Here is a 16,890-nt window from a genome sequence, read left to right as displayed (position 1 = left end):
ATCCAAGGCTTTTTAAAAACACCCTGAAAGTCCTTCTCAAGCAAATTGAGCTCCGTATTTGACACAACAGCTAGCCTTGTGAGGAAAGCAAATGATCAACTGATGTTCAAAATGTCAAGGCAACCTGTCACTCATCGTTTGACTGAAGTATGCAAGGTGAGTCCACCTGTAGCCTCGCTCTGCATTCCCTACAAACGAAACAGGTCAGAGCTGACGATATCTGTCTGTTCACGCCTGCTGACCTCCGTGGAATGTAGCTGCACTTCCCACATCACATAACACACACACACACAGACAGTAGCACTCACACGCTACACAGATTGCACATGCACGCGCGGGCAAACATGCGCGCGCACTGGGAACACTGGGCTGCTGTTGCTGCTGTGAGGTTGGCGGTACCCACAGGAAAAGCTGACGTGTTTACATTCAAACAATACCCAGCAGGACAAAGCCCGGCTGTTGTTGTGGCCCGCTGTGTGAATGAGGGACTTCAAAACAGGTTTTAAAAAAGCGAAGCTATTAGACGCTGAGGCATTACAAGTGCTTCTGTTTCACTGGCAAGCTCATGATTAAGCAAGTAAAGCAAACAGTGTGGATTACAGCATCATTACAAGCTACAACTTGTTACAACTATTGATCCTTGTGTTGTCTTATTTTTTGTTTCAATGTTAGTTGTGCCTTTAAAAGTGGGGCTAATGGTTATTTTCATTAGTTATCATTCCTTTTTTTCAGATGAATCCCATTATTGCTTGGTCTATAAATGACTTTCTAAATATCACTAATTTTTGTGGACTTTATTTAGCATATTCTGTCCAGGTCAGTCCTCTCCAACTCATACTAACCTGTTGTTTTCCCCGTGTCCATCTCAACAAATATCTGCACAGGCAGCCTGTGTTTTGGTTCACTTGGAAGACCGAGAACGCTTGCAAGAGGTGGTCTGGGACTGGTTGTTTTGGTCCACCTCCCACTAGGACAGGTCGATGTGGAGAAAATCAAATATCACGATATTTTTGACCAAATGCCTCGATATCGATATTGCGACGATATTGTAGGGTTGACTTTTGGTGCTTTTACTAAATATTTAAACAATGAGACTTTTGATAAATAATAATCAGTAATGTGGATATAATGACTAAGTGGGTAAAGGTAATTAAAACAGCTAGAACAGTCTGGAAAGTTCAGAAAATGATATTGCATTACTGTAATGAAGCCTTCAACAGTAGTAAAAGACAACATTTATGCCATATCACGATATTTCAATATCCAAAATCTAGAGTCTAGAGTTCCTGGTGACCCTGAAATCGTTTCATCTGATGTCGTGGGGAATCGGACCCGATGACAGGCATTAAGAATAACTATAGAAATAGCCAATATTCTCGCTGATGATCTCATTTGTTTACGTAGGCCATATAGGAGGCACCAATATTAATTTTAGACTGTTTCAAAACCAGTTAAAAGGTCCTTGTAGTAATTTTAAACAGGAGAAGTCAAATCACACACAAAAGAGCCCAGTCGTTTTAAATACCCCATGTGTTATTTCAATAGGTTACAGTGTGTTTTTAAAACAGTGTCATGTCGCCCTGGTGCTGTTTCTCAGGCTTCACCAGGCAGTTGACATATATACACATAGTGGGGAATCGTTGTCACAGATCTTTGAAACCAACGACCACAAACCATTGCGTAGATATGACCAAGAACTTGCTCACACAACTTGAGTCACTACAGGGTTTTTTTTTTAGCGTCTGTCTGCCTTCCAGTCCACCGGCCCTTCAGCTCAGTTAGGAGGGGCCTTTATTGGCTCCACAAGGAGAGCTTTCAGTGCTCCAGGTCAAGGGAAGGCTGTGTTTATTCACCCATTTCAACACAAACACACACACACACACACACACAAACACACTGTCTTCCAAGGCTTCCCCCCTCTCTGTCTGTTTCACACACAGCCTCCTCTGTAACCTTTTAATTTCGGACTCTCTCTCAACCCTGCAGTTTGTTGGCACGTTCAGGTTTGTTGATGTTGTTACTGGCATATGTGTGTGTTTTGGATTTACGTCATACTGGATTTACTGAAACTTAACTGGAAAAAAAAAAAAAAAAAATCAGCCACAGCTTGAAGATGTTTTTCAATATCTCCTTCTTTGGGTCACAAATGTTGCCAAATGTGGCGACACAGGAAGCAAACATGGCGACAAATACACCCACGTATGTTGGACGTGGACGTCTTAAAAGCCCTGAAAACATATTTTTTTCAATCAGCATCTTACTATGAGTAATAGGCCAGCCATACATCAAGGTGTAAAGTACTTTTGGGAAATGGGACACAGCTTCAGATAAAAATAAAATTCTTTTTTTTAAAGCAACCAATGTCGTATTGTTTTTCCTGATGAACAAGGCATGTGTTTTCAATCATTTCCCCCCTCCGTGTTGTAGTAAGAAAACTAATTTTAGAACACCACACACACACAGGTGCTCTACGACATGTAATGAATCTGAGTCTGTATTTCCCCCACTTCTCTCACATTCACTCTTTCACCTAATAAAAGAAGCTCTCACTCTCACTTTCTAATGCTTCTGCCCTCCGCCAACTCTCAACTTTCATTTGAAGTTTTCTGTTTTCAACTCTGTCTGCTGCTCTCATCTCTTTCTGTCAGCCCAGTTTTAGATTGTGTGGAGGTATTCCTCTCTCTCTCTCTCTGCTGACTCTCCAGCTTTGTTCAATTTAAACATCCACATCTTCCCCCTCCCACCTCTCTCTCAGCCATCTTTTTTGATTACCTGCCAGTATCTCTCCCTCACTTTCCCCTCATCTCTCTTCCTCACAGCCGTTTCTCCGGCCTCTTACACCTTGCTACATCTGTCTTAACTATGAGAGCATCTCCCACGCTTTCTGTGTCGCAACCACTCTCTCTTCCTTAGTCTAACACCCTGTTTCTATCACTTACGTTATAACTCTTACATGCAAAAAATGTGCTATCACCCTTCCATCTCGTCTCCTACCTCCCCTTTATCTTATTTTGCACATATCTGCTCCCGCTGTCTGAATATCTCATTCCTTTCATTTCCTTCCGCTGCTCTGATTATATGTTTGTCTACCAAGTCAGTTGTCAGCTGTGTAACGTGGTTAAGGTATTACACAAGCCACTGCGACAGGAAGTGTCATCATGTCAGTCTCATATCAACAGCTGCCTAACCCACAGGTCTTTCGACAAGGTGAAAACACAACACAACACGCCAACCAAAATGCTGAGAAATTCTTAAAGCAGAAACTCTCACCAAAACTAAACTCTAGTAGACACTTTTTCTAAAACTGAACGATGGCTTGTGTGCTTTTTAAAACACTATGTTCACCACTTTACTGTAGGTATAGAGGGTTATTTTCTCTTCTAAAACACAACTTCTAGGTTAACAATTTGTCCTCAGGGTGAAACGCAGGCAAAGCAGCGAAGCCCTAGCATGACCCAATTCTTAAACATGTCACAACAGACATACTTTCAATCCTGGTAACGTCATCCTTGATCTAATTGGTACAAAAGGTACGCATGAGCAAATCAAGTGACAATCATCAAAATGTCATAGTGAGTCTACAACACGCTGGTAAAAATCCTGACATTTCTGGCTACATTTTTTTTACTTTTGACCAACGACGTTGAAGCCATTGATAATAAAATCTTTTTCCAAATACAACCACTGCTATGAATCCACGGGCAGAAATATACAACATCTTAATTTTGCAGACTGATCAGTGTATTCATCTGTCTCCCTCCCCATTACATTGCATTCACTTCACAACAAGTGGTTGCCAGACACCAACCCTCAAACATTTTTATTCCACACTAACTGGCAACTTGATCGCTGGCGACCCAGATATACCATGTGATACCAACGTTGTTATACTATTGGCCCACAAGCCTTGTTAGAAGTGGGAATCAAACATCAGATATCTTCCACAGAGATAAACAAAACATTCATTTGGACACGTCAACATTTTTTAAATCATTAATTCACAATCATAATATTTTTTCTTAGGAAAAGCGATACTTTTATTTGGCACCTTTCTAAAAGCTCTGTGGATGCATTCTTTTTTTAAATATATTCATCTACATAAAATTGTTATCAATAAGACCTTTAACAATATATGCAAAAAACAATTACAAAAAATAAATTTCTTTGTATTTTTATATCAAAATCTTTTCTTCCTGTAAAACAAAATATGACGTGTGCTTACGTAGGATAGCATCAACCACTTTCATCCAATAATATCATGACATCCATCCATCAATCAATCTACATTTACGATTTAAATCGTTCTTGTGACTGTACGCCGCTCAAATATTTCGTTACACTGGGGGAAACATCACAGTACTGAAGCTGAAGACGCTGTTACTTTCGGTTCACTTGGACTTTAAATAAGAAACAGTGAGCTTGAGCTTACACCAAACTTGGAAGATGAGCCCTCAGGCGTCTGTGAAGATGACGCTGGTGTCTAACTGGTTTTCACCTTAGCTGTGTGTGAACATGTACTGTAGGTTTGCTCAACACACTTGTCTGAATGGAGTATAACATCAAACACAGTAATTAGTTACTCCAGCAATCAGCCCAGGGAAAAGTTTACGATGATGATGGTTACAAATACAGCTCATTTCTTTGTATTTATACTATTTTTACAACAGTTACTTACGCCTTTACACGGCAAGAAAAGCTGCACACAAATAAGCGTAATATGGTTTCTATTTTAGGACATTAATCAATGATGATGATGATGATGGTCCTGAAATAAGGGCGAGAAAATATGGAAAAAGTACACATGATGTCAACCTTATTTCAATATCCATACATATAACACAATGTCTGTTTAGGTCAGTGGTTTCCAAACTTCTTCTTCTGTCATTCTTTTGCAGATAAGGATATTTTTTCTCCAATTTGTGAACCACTGGTTTACACAGTTAAAATTTACCAAGTAAATATACATGAAATGAATATCCATTACACTGGAATGAATGATAACAGAAAGTTAAATTAGGACTGTCATCTTTTAAATGGCATTCTCAAGACTTACAGAAGTAATTCTGGGAGAAATGTGACTTACTGTTTTTGAGTGTTAATTTAGATAATGAATATCATACTGCCATGCCTTTTATGAAGTTATTATAACTTTGTACAAAGTTTCATCTTTTTTTTTTTAAATAATTTTGAACATCACAGTTGGACATGGTCTTGATTGAGTCCCTGAATAAAACATTTCTTTTCTCAGCATGAGAATTTAAGTTTACTAAGGATGCGTTCACAGCAGCCTTGTTTAATCCAGTTGAACTGAACTCTGAAGCGGTTACCACCTTGGTGCGGTTGGTTTGGGTTGGTGTGAACGCCACACTTGAACACTCTTGTGTGGACCAAACCACCTCTCACTGGTCCGCCACGAAGGTATGGTCTCGGACCGCTGTCAAGTGACCTCTGGAACAGTTCATTTCTGGTGTGAACACCATTTGAACCAATCACAGGAGGAACCATACCATTTATGTGTCATCTGGGCTCAACAATCAGCTTTTAGAAGTTAGGCATCAGCTTTTTTTTCTAGACCTTTGTGCTGATTCCCACCTCACATCCATTGGCCCTCAAGTGAAACCAACAACAGCTTGTCCATCATCACCACTTTCCGAGATGACCTCCAATCTGTCTTGATTCTGCTTAGACAGCTGAATCCCCTCTCACATACAGCTGAAGAGACTGAGATGCATGTTTTGCAGTTTGCTGTCCCTATTTTTTATGTTAAAAAAAGCCAAGAATTGGTTGCAAATTTCTCAAAATGGTTGCCAACGGCAAACTAGAATCCCTGACTGTCGAGACGAGGTTATTTCATTGGTTAAAAAATCATTTGCTTTTTCCAGTTTTGGCTGAACTGGTGACATAGTAGTCTATTTGCGCGATTGATACCACTGAATTTAGTGTTTATCAGACCACAAATAGAGAATAATTACCTAACTAGTTTAGCCCGCAGTTCCTCTGACTCATTCCTCGCTGCTAGGAGACTAGCCAGACACAGCCACCGGCTACAGCTCGCCGCGTTCGACAGAAATTAGCTGGAATGTATCTGTGACCAATCAGATGCCACAACTGAAAATACCTGCTTCATAATCACTAGTGTCAGACAGTACTATGTGTCTTCATTTCCACCTACCTCTGTATAGGTGAAACAAAAATATAGTGGGAGGTATTTGAGGTATCCTGTACCAACAACACAACGATGTCCTGGGCAACATTGAAGACAGCTGAGGTAACGCCAACGGGAAACAGACAGGTAGTACTAGACAAGCAGAGCTGTAGTGCTGAAGATATCTTTTAATGTACCTGAATTAAAAAGATCTAAAAACAAACTCAGACATGTTCCTGTACTACTTAAAACATACGTGTCCACGTGTAGTTTCACACACATGCGCTAAGCTACTGTATGCGTGCACACTACATTTCCAGCTACAAACATACACAATGCACAGGTCTACTTATTGCTGTTTCCCACAGTCGTCTGTGACCTACATCGTCTTCCTCTTTAAACAGTCAACACCAGAGTGAAACTACCTCAAACCAAAAGGTTTCATATTCTAACCTCAGAGGGGGTATTTTACTGTGTGACTATTAAGAGGAACAAGGATGTCATGTAGAGTTTAGGTATAGCCAAATCATTTAAAAGTGTTTTAACCATGCCATTTTTGTACAGTAAACTGCAACATCTCCCTAAAAACAACCTTTCAATTCCTCATGTCTGTGTTAATGAATGACTCTTGATTGCAACATAATGTGCACATGAATGTACAACTCAATGAACAACTCAGACACAGTGAAATAACAACGAAATATATAAGTTTGACAAAAACAAATTATGTGTCATATAGGGCTTTCAATCGATTACAAATTTTATCACGATTAATTGTACGATTGTCCATAGTTAATCGCAAATTAATCACACAATTTGTATCTGTTCAAAATGTACCTTAAAGGAAGATTTTTCAAGTATTTAATACTCTTATCAACATGGGAGTGGGGAAGTATGCTTGCTTTATGCAAATGTATATATTTATTATTGAAAATCAATTAACAACCCAAAACAATGACAAATATTGTCCAGAAACCCTCACAGGTACTGCATTTAGCATAAAGTAATACGCTCAAATCACAACATGGCAAACTCAATCCCAACAGGCAACAACAGCTGTCAGTGTGTCAGTGTGCTGACTTGACTATGACTTGCCCCAAACTGCATGTGATTATCATAAAGTGGGCATGTCTGTAAAGGGGAGACTCGTGGGTACCCATAGAACCCATTTTCATTCACATATCTTGAGGTCAGAGGTCAAGGGACCCCTTTGAAAATGGCCATGCCAGTTTTTCCTCGCCAAAACTTAGCGTAAGTTTGGAGCGTTATTTGACATTCTTCGCGACGCGCTAGTATGACATGGATGGTACCAGTGGACTCCTTAGGTTTTGTAGTTTCATATGATGCCAGTATCCTTACTCTAGCTTTAAAGCTGAGCCCGCTACAACCTAAAAATCGCAAGTCATCATCAGCTGTTCTTCATACTGTACAAGAACGAATGGAGAGAGGAAAACAAAACCCCCTGACTGCAGATGGCACCAGGAATTGGTTAATGAAGACATTACTACACCAGTATTATCCTTTAACTGTAATTTGTTGAGCTGCGTCAGCATTGAGCGAACCGCCCTCTCTGGTAACTTCTGCTGAAGCGCACACAGCCTCTTTTCAAACATGTTTCTTTGCGTACACTCCAAGAATACAGCAGCGACCACACACTGGCCTGCATCTCCTCCTCCTCTGCTCCGCTCACAGCGGCTCCACTGCTTGCTCAGAAAGCAAGAAGTCCCCACTTAAAGTCTGCGTTTCTCTTTCTCTCCCTCACATGTACCTTCCTGAGGGAGCCTGCGGCTTTGTGATGGTTGGAATTCCCATAAACGTCCGATCTGCACTGGGCGCAGCTGAAACCGCCATAAATCACACGGCGTGATTTGTTGTCTGTTACCACCAGGGCGTCTGGATGGCACCGAGAAAAGGTGGGCAGGGAGGGAAGAGCTGGACGGAAAACCCGCGGAACTGGGAAAGGTTGACGAGGCATAAAACCTGCGGTGGGAGAGATTACCGGCCGGGCCAAACATCTGCACAGGAGACACATGAACCTACAGCACGTCTACAACCTTCACTTCTGAGACGTTTAGCTCGACCAGAAAGACGACTATGAAAACAAACAATACACCTGATTCTTATGCTATGCTATTCCACACGTCTTAATGCCTTAACTCCAAGGCTTATAAATATACTCAAACTGAATGAAATGAGGTTTGTTTACACAGGAATAAACTTACAACCACAACAAATAGTGCCCGAGGCGTACTGCTTTCTTTAAGTAAAACAGCCTTTTAGTGTTCACCGGTGTACCAGCTTCGTGTTTCATCATTCATCAGATCCCAGTAGCACTTCCTTGTCTTTCATCACAATAATTACTGTTTGATATTAATAACCACAATGTGTGCAAACTGCTGAATAACCTGGAGTAAGGCGCCATTACAGGAAAAAAAACTCACGTGACAGTGAGTACACTAGGGCTGCAACTAACCATTATTTTCATTCTCAATTTATCTGTTGATTAGTTTCTTGATTAGTTGTTTGGTCTATAAAATGTCAGAAAATGGTGAAAAATGTCGTTTCCCAAAGCCCAACATGATGTCCTCAAATGTCTTGTTTTGTCCACAACTCAAAGATGTTCAGTGTACTGTCATAGAGGAGTAAAGAAACCAGAAAATATTCACATTTAAGAAGCTGGTATCAGAGACTTTTGACTTTTTTTTCTTAAATAAATTACTCAAACCGATTAATCAATTATCAAAATACCTAGCTATTAATTGTTGGCAATGGGGATGTTAATAAATAACCGTTTAACCGTTAACCGACATTAAAAAACGCTCCCCGACAGGTGAACTTGGGACTAAGTTGTCTGTTGTGCTCATACACTGCAGCTGGCGCACCGCTGCATGGGACGCACTAATCTTGACGGTTAACGATTAATGATCTAATAAAAATTCTAAAATAGCATCCCTAGTTGACAACTAAGCGATTAATCGTTGCAGCTCTCGAGTATACAACCACTTACTTGCAGCACTTTCAACGTTGTTCAAAAAAACGCCGTTAACTACATCAGCAGTCTCATAGCATCCTTGAAACCTGATACAGGTCCCTGTAGACTCGTGTATTGCCTTGTACCTCCTTCCTTATCACAGGTTCATCTCTAACAGGCCTGAGCTGAGTAGACAATATTCAAATGAGTATCTGGAAGCCGCACTTCCCCTAATGGAGTCCATGGACTCGTTGGAAAAAAAAAAAAGTAGTTGTAAGTGGTCCGGCAAAACACAATGCAACCGATGCAAACATGTAAATAAAACACAAGAGGAAGAAGAGGTCTGCAAGTACACCCATGGGCAAACACACACCTGCAACAGGGTGACATCGAGCCCACATCTGGATTTTGGTTGATTATTAATAGAGACTATAAATGTTTTGAGGCTGCCCCCTCTTAGTCGATTAGTCCACTAATTGGTTGTTTTGGTTTCAGTTACAAAGACATATCTATAGTATGAAAAGAAGCATTTCATCAGTGACAAATACTCACAAAACACACCACTAAACATTATCAATAACTGCAATATTTCACATTGTTTGTCTTCACCTCAGCTATATTAATGCTGGTTTCAAATTTTGAAGAAGAAACAGCTGAGCATCCCTGAAAAAAAGAAAAAAGAGGATTCTTCCATTGCATGCATAGAGCTAAATTTAGTTACTTTATCAAATGCTACCTATCACGAGGTCCATTACCAAATCACAGATCCACTTCACTGCTATGACTGTGTCATATATTTGTGGACTAAACATGGTTGTTATGGTTCGTTCAAGTGCGCACAAAAGCCCTCTATGGCGGTGTGAAAGAGGCTTTCTACCCACCATGCGTCCACAAACAAACAGAGGATCAGAGCCATAAAGAGGGACCTTTTCAAAAGCGTCATGCAAAGCTGAAGGCCCTATTTTTTTTGTACTCTGATAGTGAAAAGTGCTTGCACTTCAAAACTATTACCAGCAGCTGAACATGGAAGGGAGTACGGCGTAAGCTATTTTTGGGCACAGAGCATAACTAAAGCAATGACAAGCCAGCTGTGTTTCCACAGCTTCATGTAGGGAGGAGGAGGAGGCAGCGGCAGCGGAGGGAAGGAGGAGGGATGAGAAAGCAGTGGTGATTTAATTTAACTGGCCTCATTCAAGCTCAAGTTTACACAAACTACCGCCTGGGCTTACAGCCATAAGCCCTCTGATGGGAAGCTGGGATGTGATGTTTTGTTTAGTAAGACTGTTCCAGACCCAGAATGCATTGCAGTAAAAGAGGGTTAACCCAAACTTAACCATGTCCGCGTAGATACGACCTGCACCTGGAAACACTAAAGGGTTTTACACATTGCAGGAAAAGCAGAGCTAGACATCATGGCTAAAGATGCATGCTTACTCTGTCATGGACAGGAAACGTTATCGTATTGCCGTATTAGTATCTAATCGATCATCCCAGCCCTACGTGTAGTTTTTACCCTTAAATTCTCAAACATGTTGATGGGGACCCTTGACACCCTCTCAAGGACCCTTTTGTGGTCCCTGCACCCCAGTTTGACCACCACTGAATCCTGATACATTTTGTCCTGCATGCTTTAACTTGACTTTTTCCATGTCAGTGTTAAATTATTTCTGCTTTTGCACAGTCAGACAAACAGCTTTTAGCAAAGGCAGCAAAAACTGGCTAGTTTGAGTGACAGGCTGTTAATTAAGTGAATTAATTAACATGTGACTGTATTAAAAAGTGAGATAGTTGGACCACGTGTGGACTCATTTAACTCCACTGACAGATGAGTGAAGTTTCCCTCCAGCGAAACGTTGCATGAAACGTTACATGTCCCTTATAAATTAAAAAGAAAATACAACTAAGTTAAAGAAATGTAATAAATAATGCCAGACAATGACTAATATATTTGACTTCAGGACATCTCTGACTACATACATGCTGAAAATCAAACATTTTAATGTATTCATTTATGTATTTTACAAAGTAAAAGTCCCTAGAAGTATGTGATTCAACTTTTTCACATTAAAAAATTTAACAAAAATCGCAATAAACCGTAATATCGAATCACAATCCTTGCAGAATCGCAATACTTTAAAAAAAAAAATCGCAATACAAATCAAGTATCATGATAGTATTGAATGGATCAAACTACCCTTAAATTCTCACACATATTGATGGGGGACCCCCTGACAGCCTCTCAAGGACCCTTTTGTGGTCCCTGCACCCCAGTTTGACCACCACTGAATCCTGATACATTTTGTCCTGCATGCTTTAACTTGACTTTTTCCATGTCAGTGTTAAATTATTTCTGCTTTTGCACAGACAGACAAACAGCTTTTTAGCAAAGGCAGCAAGTTAGAGCTGCAAAAACTAGCCAGTTTTAGTGACAGGCTGTTAATTAAGTGAACTAATTAACATGTGACTGTATTAAAAAAGTGAGATAGTTAGACAACACGCTGAAAATCAAACATTTTTACTGTATTCATTTAGATATTTTCCAAAGTAAAAGTCCCTAGAAGTATGTGATTCAACTTCTTCACATGTTAAAAAAAAATGTAACAAAAATCGCAATAAATCGTAATATCTAATTTCAATACTTAAAAAAGTCGCGATACATATCGAATCGGCACCCAAGTATCATGATAGTATCTAATCGATCATACCAGCCCTTAAAAACTACCTTTAGTATCAAATCCTAGCCCTAACTACTAAACTACCCTTAAATTCTCACACATATTGATGGGGACCCCCTGACAGCCTCTCAAGGACCCTTTTGTGGTCCCTGCACCCCAGTTTGACCACCACTGAATCCTGATACATTTTGTCCTGCATGCTTTATCTTGACTTTTTCCATGTCAGTGTTAAATTATTTCTGCTTTTGCACACAGACAAACAGCTTTTTAGCAAAGGCAGCACTACTAAAGTACAGCAGGACTACAAAAAAAACTAGTTTTAGTGACAGGCTGTTAATTAAGTGAACTAATTAACATGTGACTGTATTAAAAAAGTGAGATAGTTAGACAACACGCTGAAAATCAAACATTTTTACTGTATTCATTTAGATATTTTCCAAAGTAAAAGTCCCTAGAAGTATGTGATTCAACTTCTTCACATGTTAAAAAAAATTTAACAAAAATCGCAATAAACCGTAATATCGAATCTTAATCCTTGCAGAATCGCAATACATATCAAGTATCATGATAGTATTGAATGGATCAAACTACCCTTAAATTCTCACACATATTGATGGGGGACCCCCTGACAGCCTCTCAAGGACCCTTTTGTGGTCCCTGCACCCCAGTTTGACCACCACTGAATCCTGATACATTTTGTCCTGCATGCTTTAACTTGACTTTTTCCATGTCAGTGTTAAATTATTTCTGCTTTTGCACAGACAAACAAACAGCTTTTTAGCAAAGGCAGCACTACTAAAGTGCAGCAGGACTACAAAAAAACTAGTTTGAGTGACAGGCTGTTAATTAAGTGAACTAATTAACATGTGACTGTACTACAAAGTGAGATAGTTAGACCACATGTGGACTCATTTAACTCCACTGACAGTTTCCCTCCAGAGAGGTTGAAGCAGCAACAGTGTGGCTAACATCAGCGATGCTAAGTTAAAGAAAGAAGTAGTAGAAAGTGGAGTTTACCTCTGCAGTCCTCAGGGAGGGAGGTTTCTTCAAAGCCAGTTTGAAAGTAGTTTCCATGGCTCTGGTCATTCTCATAACTCTAATCCACCTTTTACTTCCTCTCTTTAGGGGATCCAAGCTGCTCTTTTAGCCGAGAACAAACTCACATCCCTGGGTTTGCTGGATCCGAGCATGGATGGAGTTTAACCGACCAGGAGGAGCTCCTTCTTCTTCTCCTCTTCCTCCTCCAGGAGAGAGACACTCTAACTCCAGTAAACTAACTGAACTGAGACAGATAAATGAACTCTAAGGGACCTTTAAGTGTTTAATCCTGTGCATCTTTGGGTAAAGGAAATATCCACCTCAGTAGCTCTACCGTCAGTCAGATCCAGGAGTTCAGATTTAGATCCCTCCTCCTCCTCCTCCTCCTCCTCTTCCTCCTGCAGAGAGAGAGAGTTGACGACATCTGTCATGCTGCGTTCAGGTGCTGTCGGAAATAAGTTTAGCAGTGACACATAAATCAGAAATACATTAAATACATAAAGAAATGAAAAGACAATAGAAATATAGGAAGTATGTAACATATTATTTATGTACATAATGCTACAGTAGTCAGTCTGTCTGCAGGACAGATAATAATGCACACTTCCATAGACTAAGCTACTGGAGTTACCATGCACTATATTCATTTTTAACAGTCTCTTCTGCACCATATTCATTTTTTTGTTGTTGCTCAAAGTCTTTTTATTGGTATTCTGTACAAAATCCAATAAATCACAGAAATAATGTTTAAACAAATTATATATTATTAAATAAGCAGAGTTTATTTCATAAACAATTACATTTATATATATAAATTAATAAAATCCGATAGCAACATAAATGAAACACATACAAAACAAACAAACAAACAAAAAGGCGAGGACCAAAAAAAACAAAAAATAGGTAAATTAAAAATAAAAATGAAAAAAAAGCTGTGAATTGTATGTAATATGGGGTCAGCAGTTTAAAACTTCAATGTCAGTATATTCACTTTTTATTATTAATAATAATAATAATAATAATAATAATAAACTTTATTTGTATAGCATTTTTCCAAACATAGTTACAAAGTGCTTTACATAAGTTAAAATAGTGCAAACATCAAGATAAAAACAATACAGGATAAAAACATAGGCCAAAATAAAATGTTGAACATAAGAGGAAGCACATAAATAGAAAATAATATAGGACCAAGAATTGACCCTTGGGGGACACCACATGAGAGGGGGGCTGGGGATGAGGAGAAGTATATAGGAAGTATGTAACATGTAAATTATGTACATAATGCTACAGTATTAACACAATATATGTAAAGAGAATAAGTAAGTACTAAAATAAAAAAATAAGAAAACAGTTTCTTCCCACAGGCTATCACTCTGACGATCACACTGACAATAACACCCTAACACCAAAATATTTGTTGCTGCCGTTACAGATTATAATTTACAGTCTTTAAAGCACATTTTTTTGTAATATGTACATATCATTTGTCACTGCCAATATAAATCCGACTCACTGTACATACAGTATATATAAACATCTTTACATGTACATACTAAGATAAGATCATTCTCTTTTTGCTTTATTTTTTATTTAATTTTTTTGTATTCTAAATGTTCGAAATAAATTTTGAAATGAGATGAAAAAATGAATACTGTTCATAATCATCCAGTCCATGTATATCCGTTAAGTATTTATTTCTTTGCACTATTTGTATTGTTAACCATATCCAGAACACTTGACTTGTATATAGATATTTTATTTTTATTTTTATTATTGTATTCTTATTTTATTGTTGGTCATTATTGTTCCTAGCTGCATAAAACCGGAGACAAATTATATTAGCCACCATAAGCTGCCTGTGATACCATATATGTATCAACAAAATTCATTCATGTTTTTATTTCATTCATTTAATTTCATTTCAAAATTTATTTCGACATGCAGAATACAAAAAATAAAAAATAAAAAATAAGGTAAAAGAGAATGATCATACCAACAAGTGGACAGTCAGAAACAAGTAGTATTTACATACAATGAAAAGCATAAGAAAAATAAATTGTCAAACACTTGATGCCTTGATATACTGTACATATTCGAAAAAGATTGAGAAGTATAAACTTATTTAATCTCACCCCTTCTCCATAAATCAATTATTAATTATTAACCAGCTTCCTTATTGAGCCATACATATACTCTAATTAAATTTCCCTAAATGTGTCTAACTATAATTTATATTATTTATAATTATTCTAACTATAATTATTACCTTTAATCTGTGTCATACAGAAATATAAATTAATTACTGATATAATTATCAAAATATAAATTGAGCAAGAGTGTATTTTATCGCTTATGATTTTTCTATTTTTCATTTGTAAGAAAAATAATGTGCTATTTATTTATTTTTTTCAAAAGTTATAAAGTGGTCTCCTTTAAATGGCATAAAAAAGCTGCCTTTACTAGTTGTGGTGCTCGAGTGTCCGAGTTTTGAAAGGAGTCCTTAAATGCAGCATAGATCCTCCCTCTGACTTCTGACACTTGTGAAGTCAAATAGTGACAACAGAGGGCTCAAAATGTGGAATAATAAGACTAGTGAGTTGAATTTAAAAGCAACAGCTCACTCAAGACATTCAGGTCTTCTGGTTTAGTGGAACATTACAGTTAAACTTGTACTTTAAAAGCATAAACTGCAAAAACATATCCAATTTAACCACATTTCTCCAAGTATTATATAAGATAAACTCTTGATTTAACCACCAGTGGTTTTAATGTCATATGTTTTTCTGTCTATTCACATACAGACAGTGGGATTAGTGAAAGGTCACTGACAGGAGTCACTCTCCCATTTACTTTGAGCCAGGAGGACACTCCTTCCTTTCCTTTATTGCATAACTGCGGTGTGTGTGTGTGTGCTTGTTTCGTTTTACCTCCTGTGCCGTGAGGAGAGGCGGGGTGGAGTGGAGCTACAGCCTGGTTCAGGGTGGTAGCTAAATCCAAAAAGGTGGTAAAATGTGTGATCCAGATGGTGAGCAGAAGTCAAACCACCACCAATCTAAACAAAAGTGCTATTCTTGTATAGAGTCTGCACTGGTTTTTATAGCTGCTTTCCATTCGGTTTAAAACATGCAATGGATGGTGGATAAACTATTATACATTTATAATTAAAATGTGTAAATCAATCATTTTAAAGGCAAAGAAAAAAGGAAAATGAAGACTTCCTAAATCTAAAACCAGTTCACACGACAATTATACAATCTTGGGATAGTTTATTTAGTGTTTGTGGATAAAACAGAGAAGAAACCTCATCTGCTATCTGCTGTCAGTCTGAGGTGAACATGTGCAATGTAAATGTGCAACAACAAGTTCGTCACTTTTGAAATGTAAATACTGTAAATCTACTGTTACGGATATGTGCAATAAAATGCTGATCACTCTGTGCAATAATTATACAATTATCTGACGGACACTTTGTGCAATAATTTTGCAAAACTGTCATCTCAACAATATACATATTGTATTTTTATATTTTATATTGTATTATCTTTTATATTTATATTGCACTCTCTTTTTTATTGTATTATCTTTTCATTAGCACCTATGGGAATGTCACAATCTAATTTCGTTGTACTAAACAATGACAATAAAGGGCTTGAATCTTGAATCTCTAATCTGAGATGTGAAGAAACACAAACGGGAGAGTAAATAGGTTTCCTCTTCTCTCCTCATCAATTCCTGGATGTGATTTATAGCTCTTGGATCTCTGCAGTTTTGGGAGAACGATTTTACGTTCACACATCCAATCTTTATCTTTTCCAGGATGTTTTTTCCCCCCCTTTGATTCTGTGACAGAAAACCTTCCCAGAGACGCATAAATTCTTAACATCGGCATCTTTATTGCACAACATTCCCATAAAATTGGGAAAAAAATAATCTGAGGAGACAATTCTTAAAAGACGTTTCTGTACAAATACATGGAAATAAACAAGAGTATGTACAGTTTACATGAACCGTTATACATACCGCGGGCAACTAAATAATTTATTCATATACAAAGAGGG

General features: G+C 38.2%; 1 protein-coding gene across 1 annotated transcript in view; it reads right to left on the bottom strand.

Annotated features, from left to right (window-relative positions):
* Nucleotides 1-13,236, bottom strand: part of rapgef6 (Rap guanine nucleotide exchange factor (GEF) 6) — a 161,347-nt gene extending 148,111 nt beyond the window's left edge. The window contains exon 1 of the mRNA XM_037747738.1: nucleotides 12,809-13,236. Within this exon, the coding sequence (XP_037603666.1) occupies nucleotides 12,809-12,883 (75 nt within the window). The 5' untranslated portion in view covers nucleotides 12,884-13,236. The remainder of the gene's footprint in view (nucleotides 1-12,808) is intronic.
* Nucleotides 13,237-16,890: the final 3,654 nt, after the last annotated feature.

Source organism: Sebastes umbrosus, chromosome 17, assembly GCF_015220745.1.
Source record: "Sebastes umbrosus isolate fSebUmb1 chromosome 17, fSebUmb1.pri, whole genome shotgun sequence".
Classification (NCBI taxonomy): Eukaryota; Metazoa; Chordata; class Actinopteri; order Perciformes; family Sebastidae; genus Sebastes; species Sebastes umbrosus.
The sequence above is the reverse complement of the archived record's forward strand: the minus strand, read 5'-3'. Positions and strand labels throughout refer to the sequence as shown.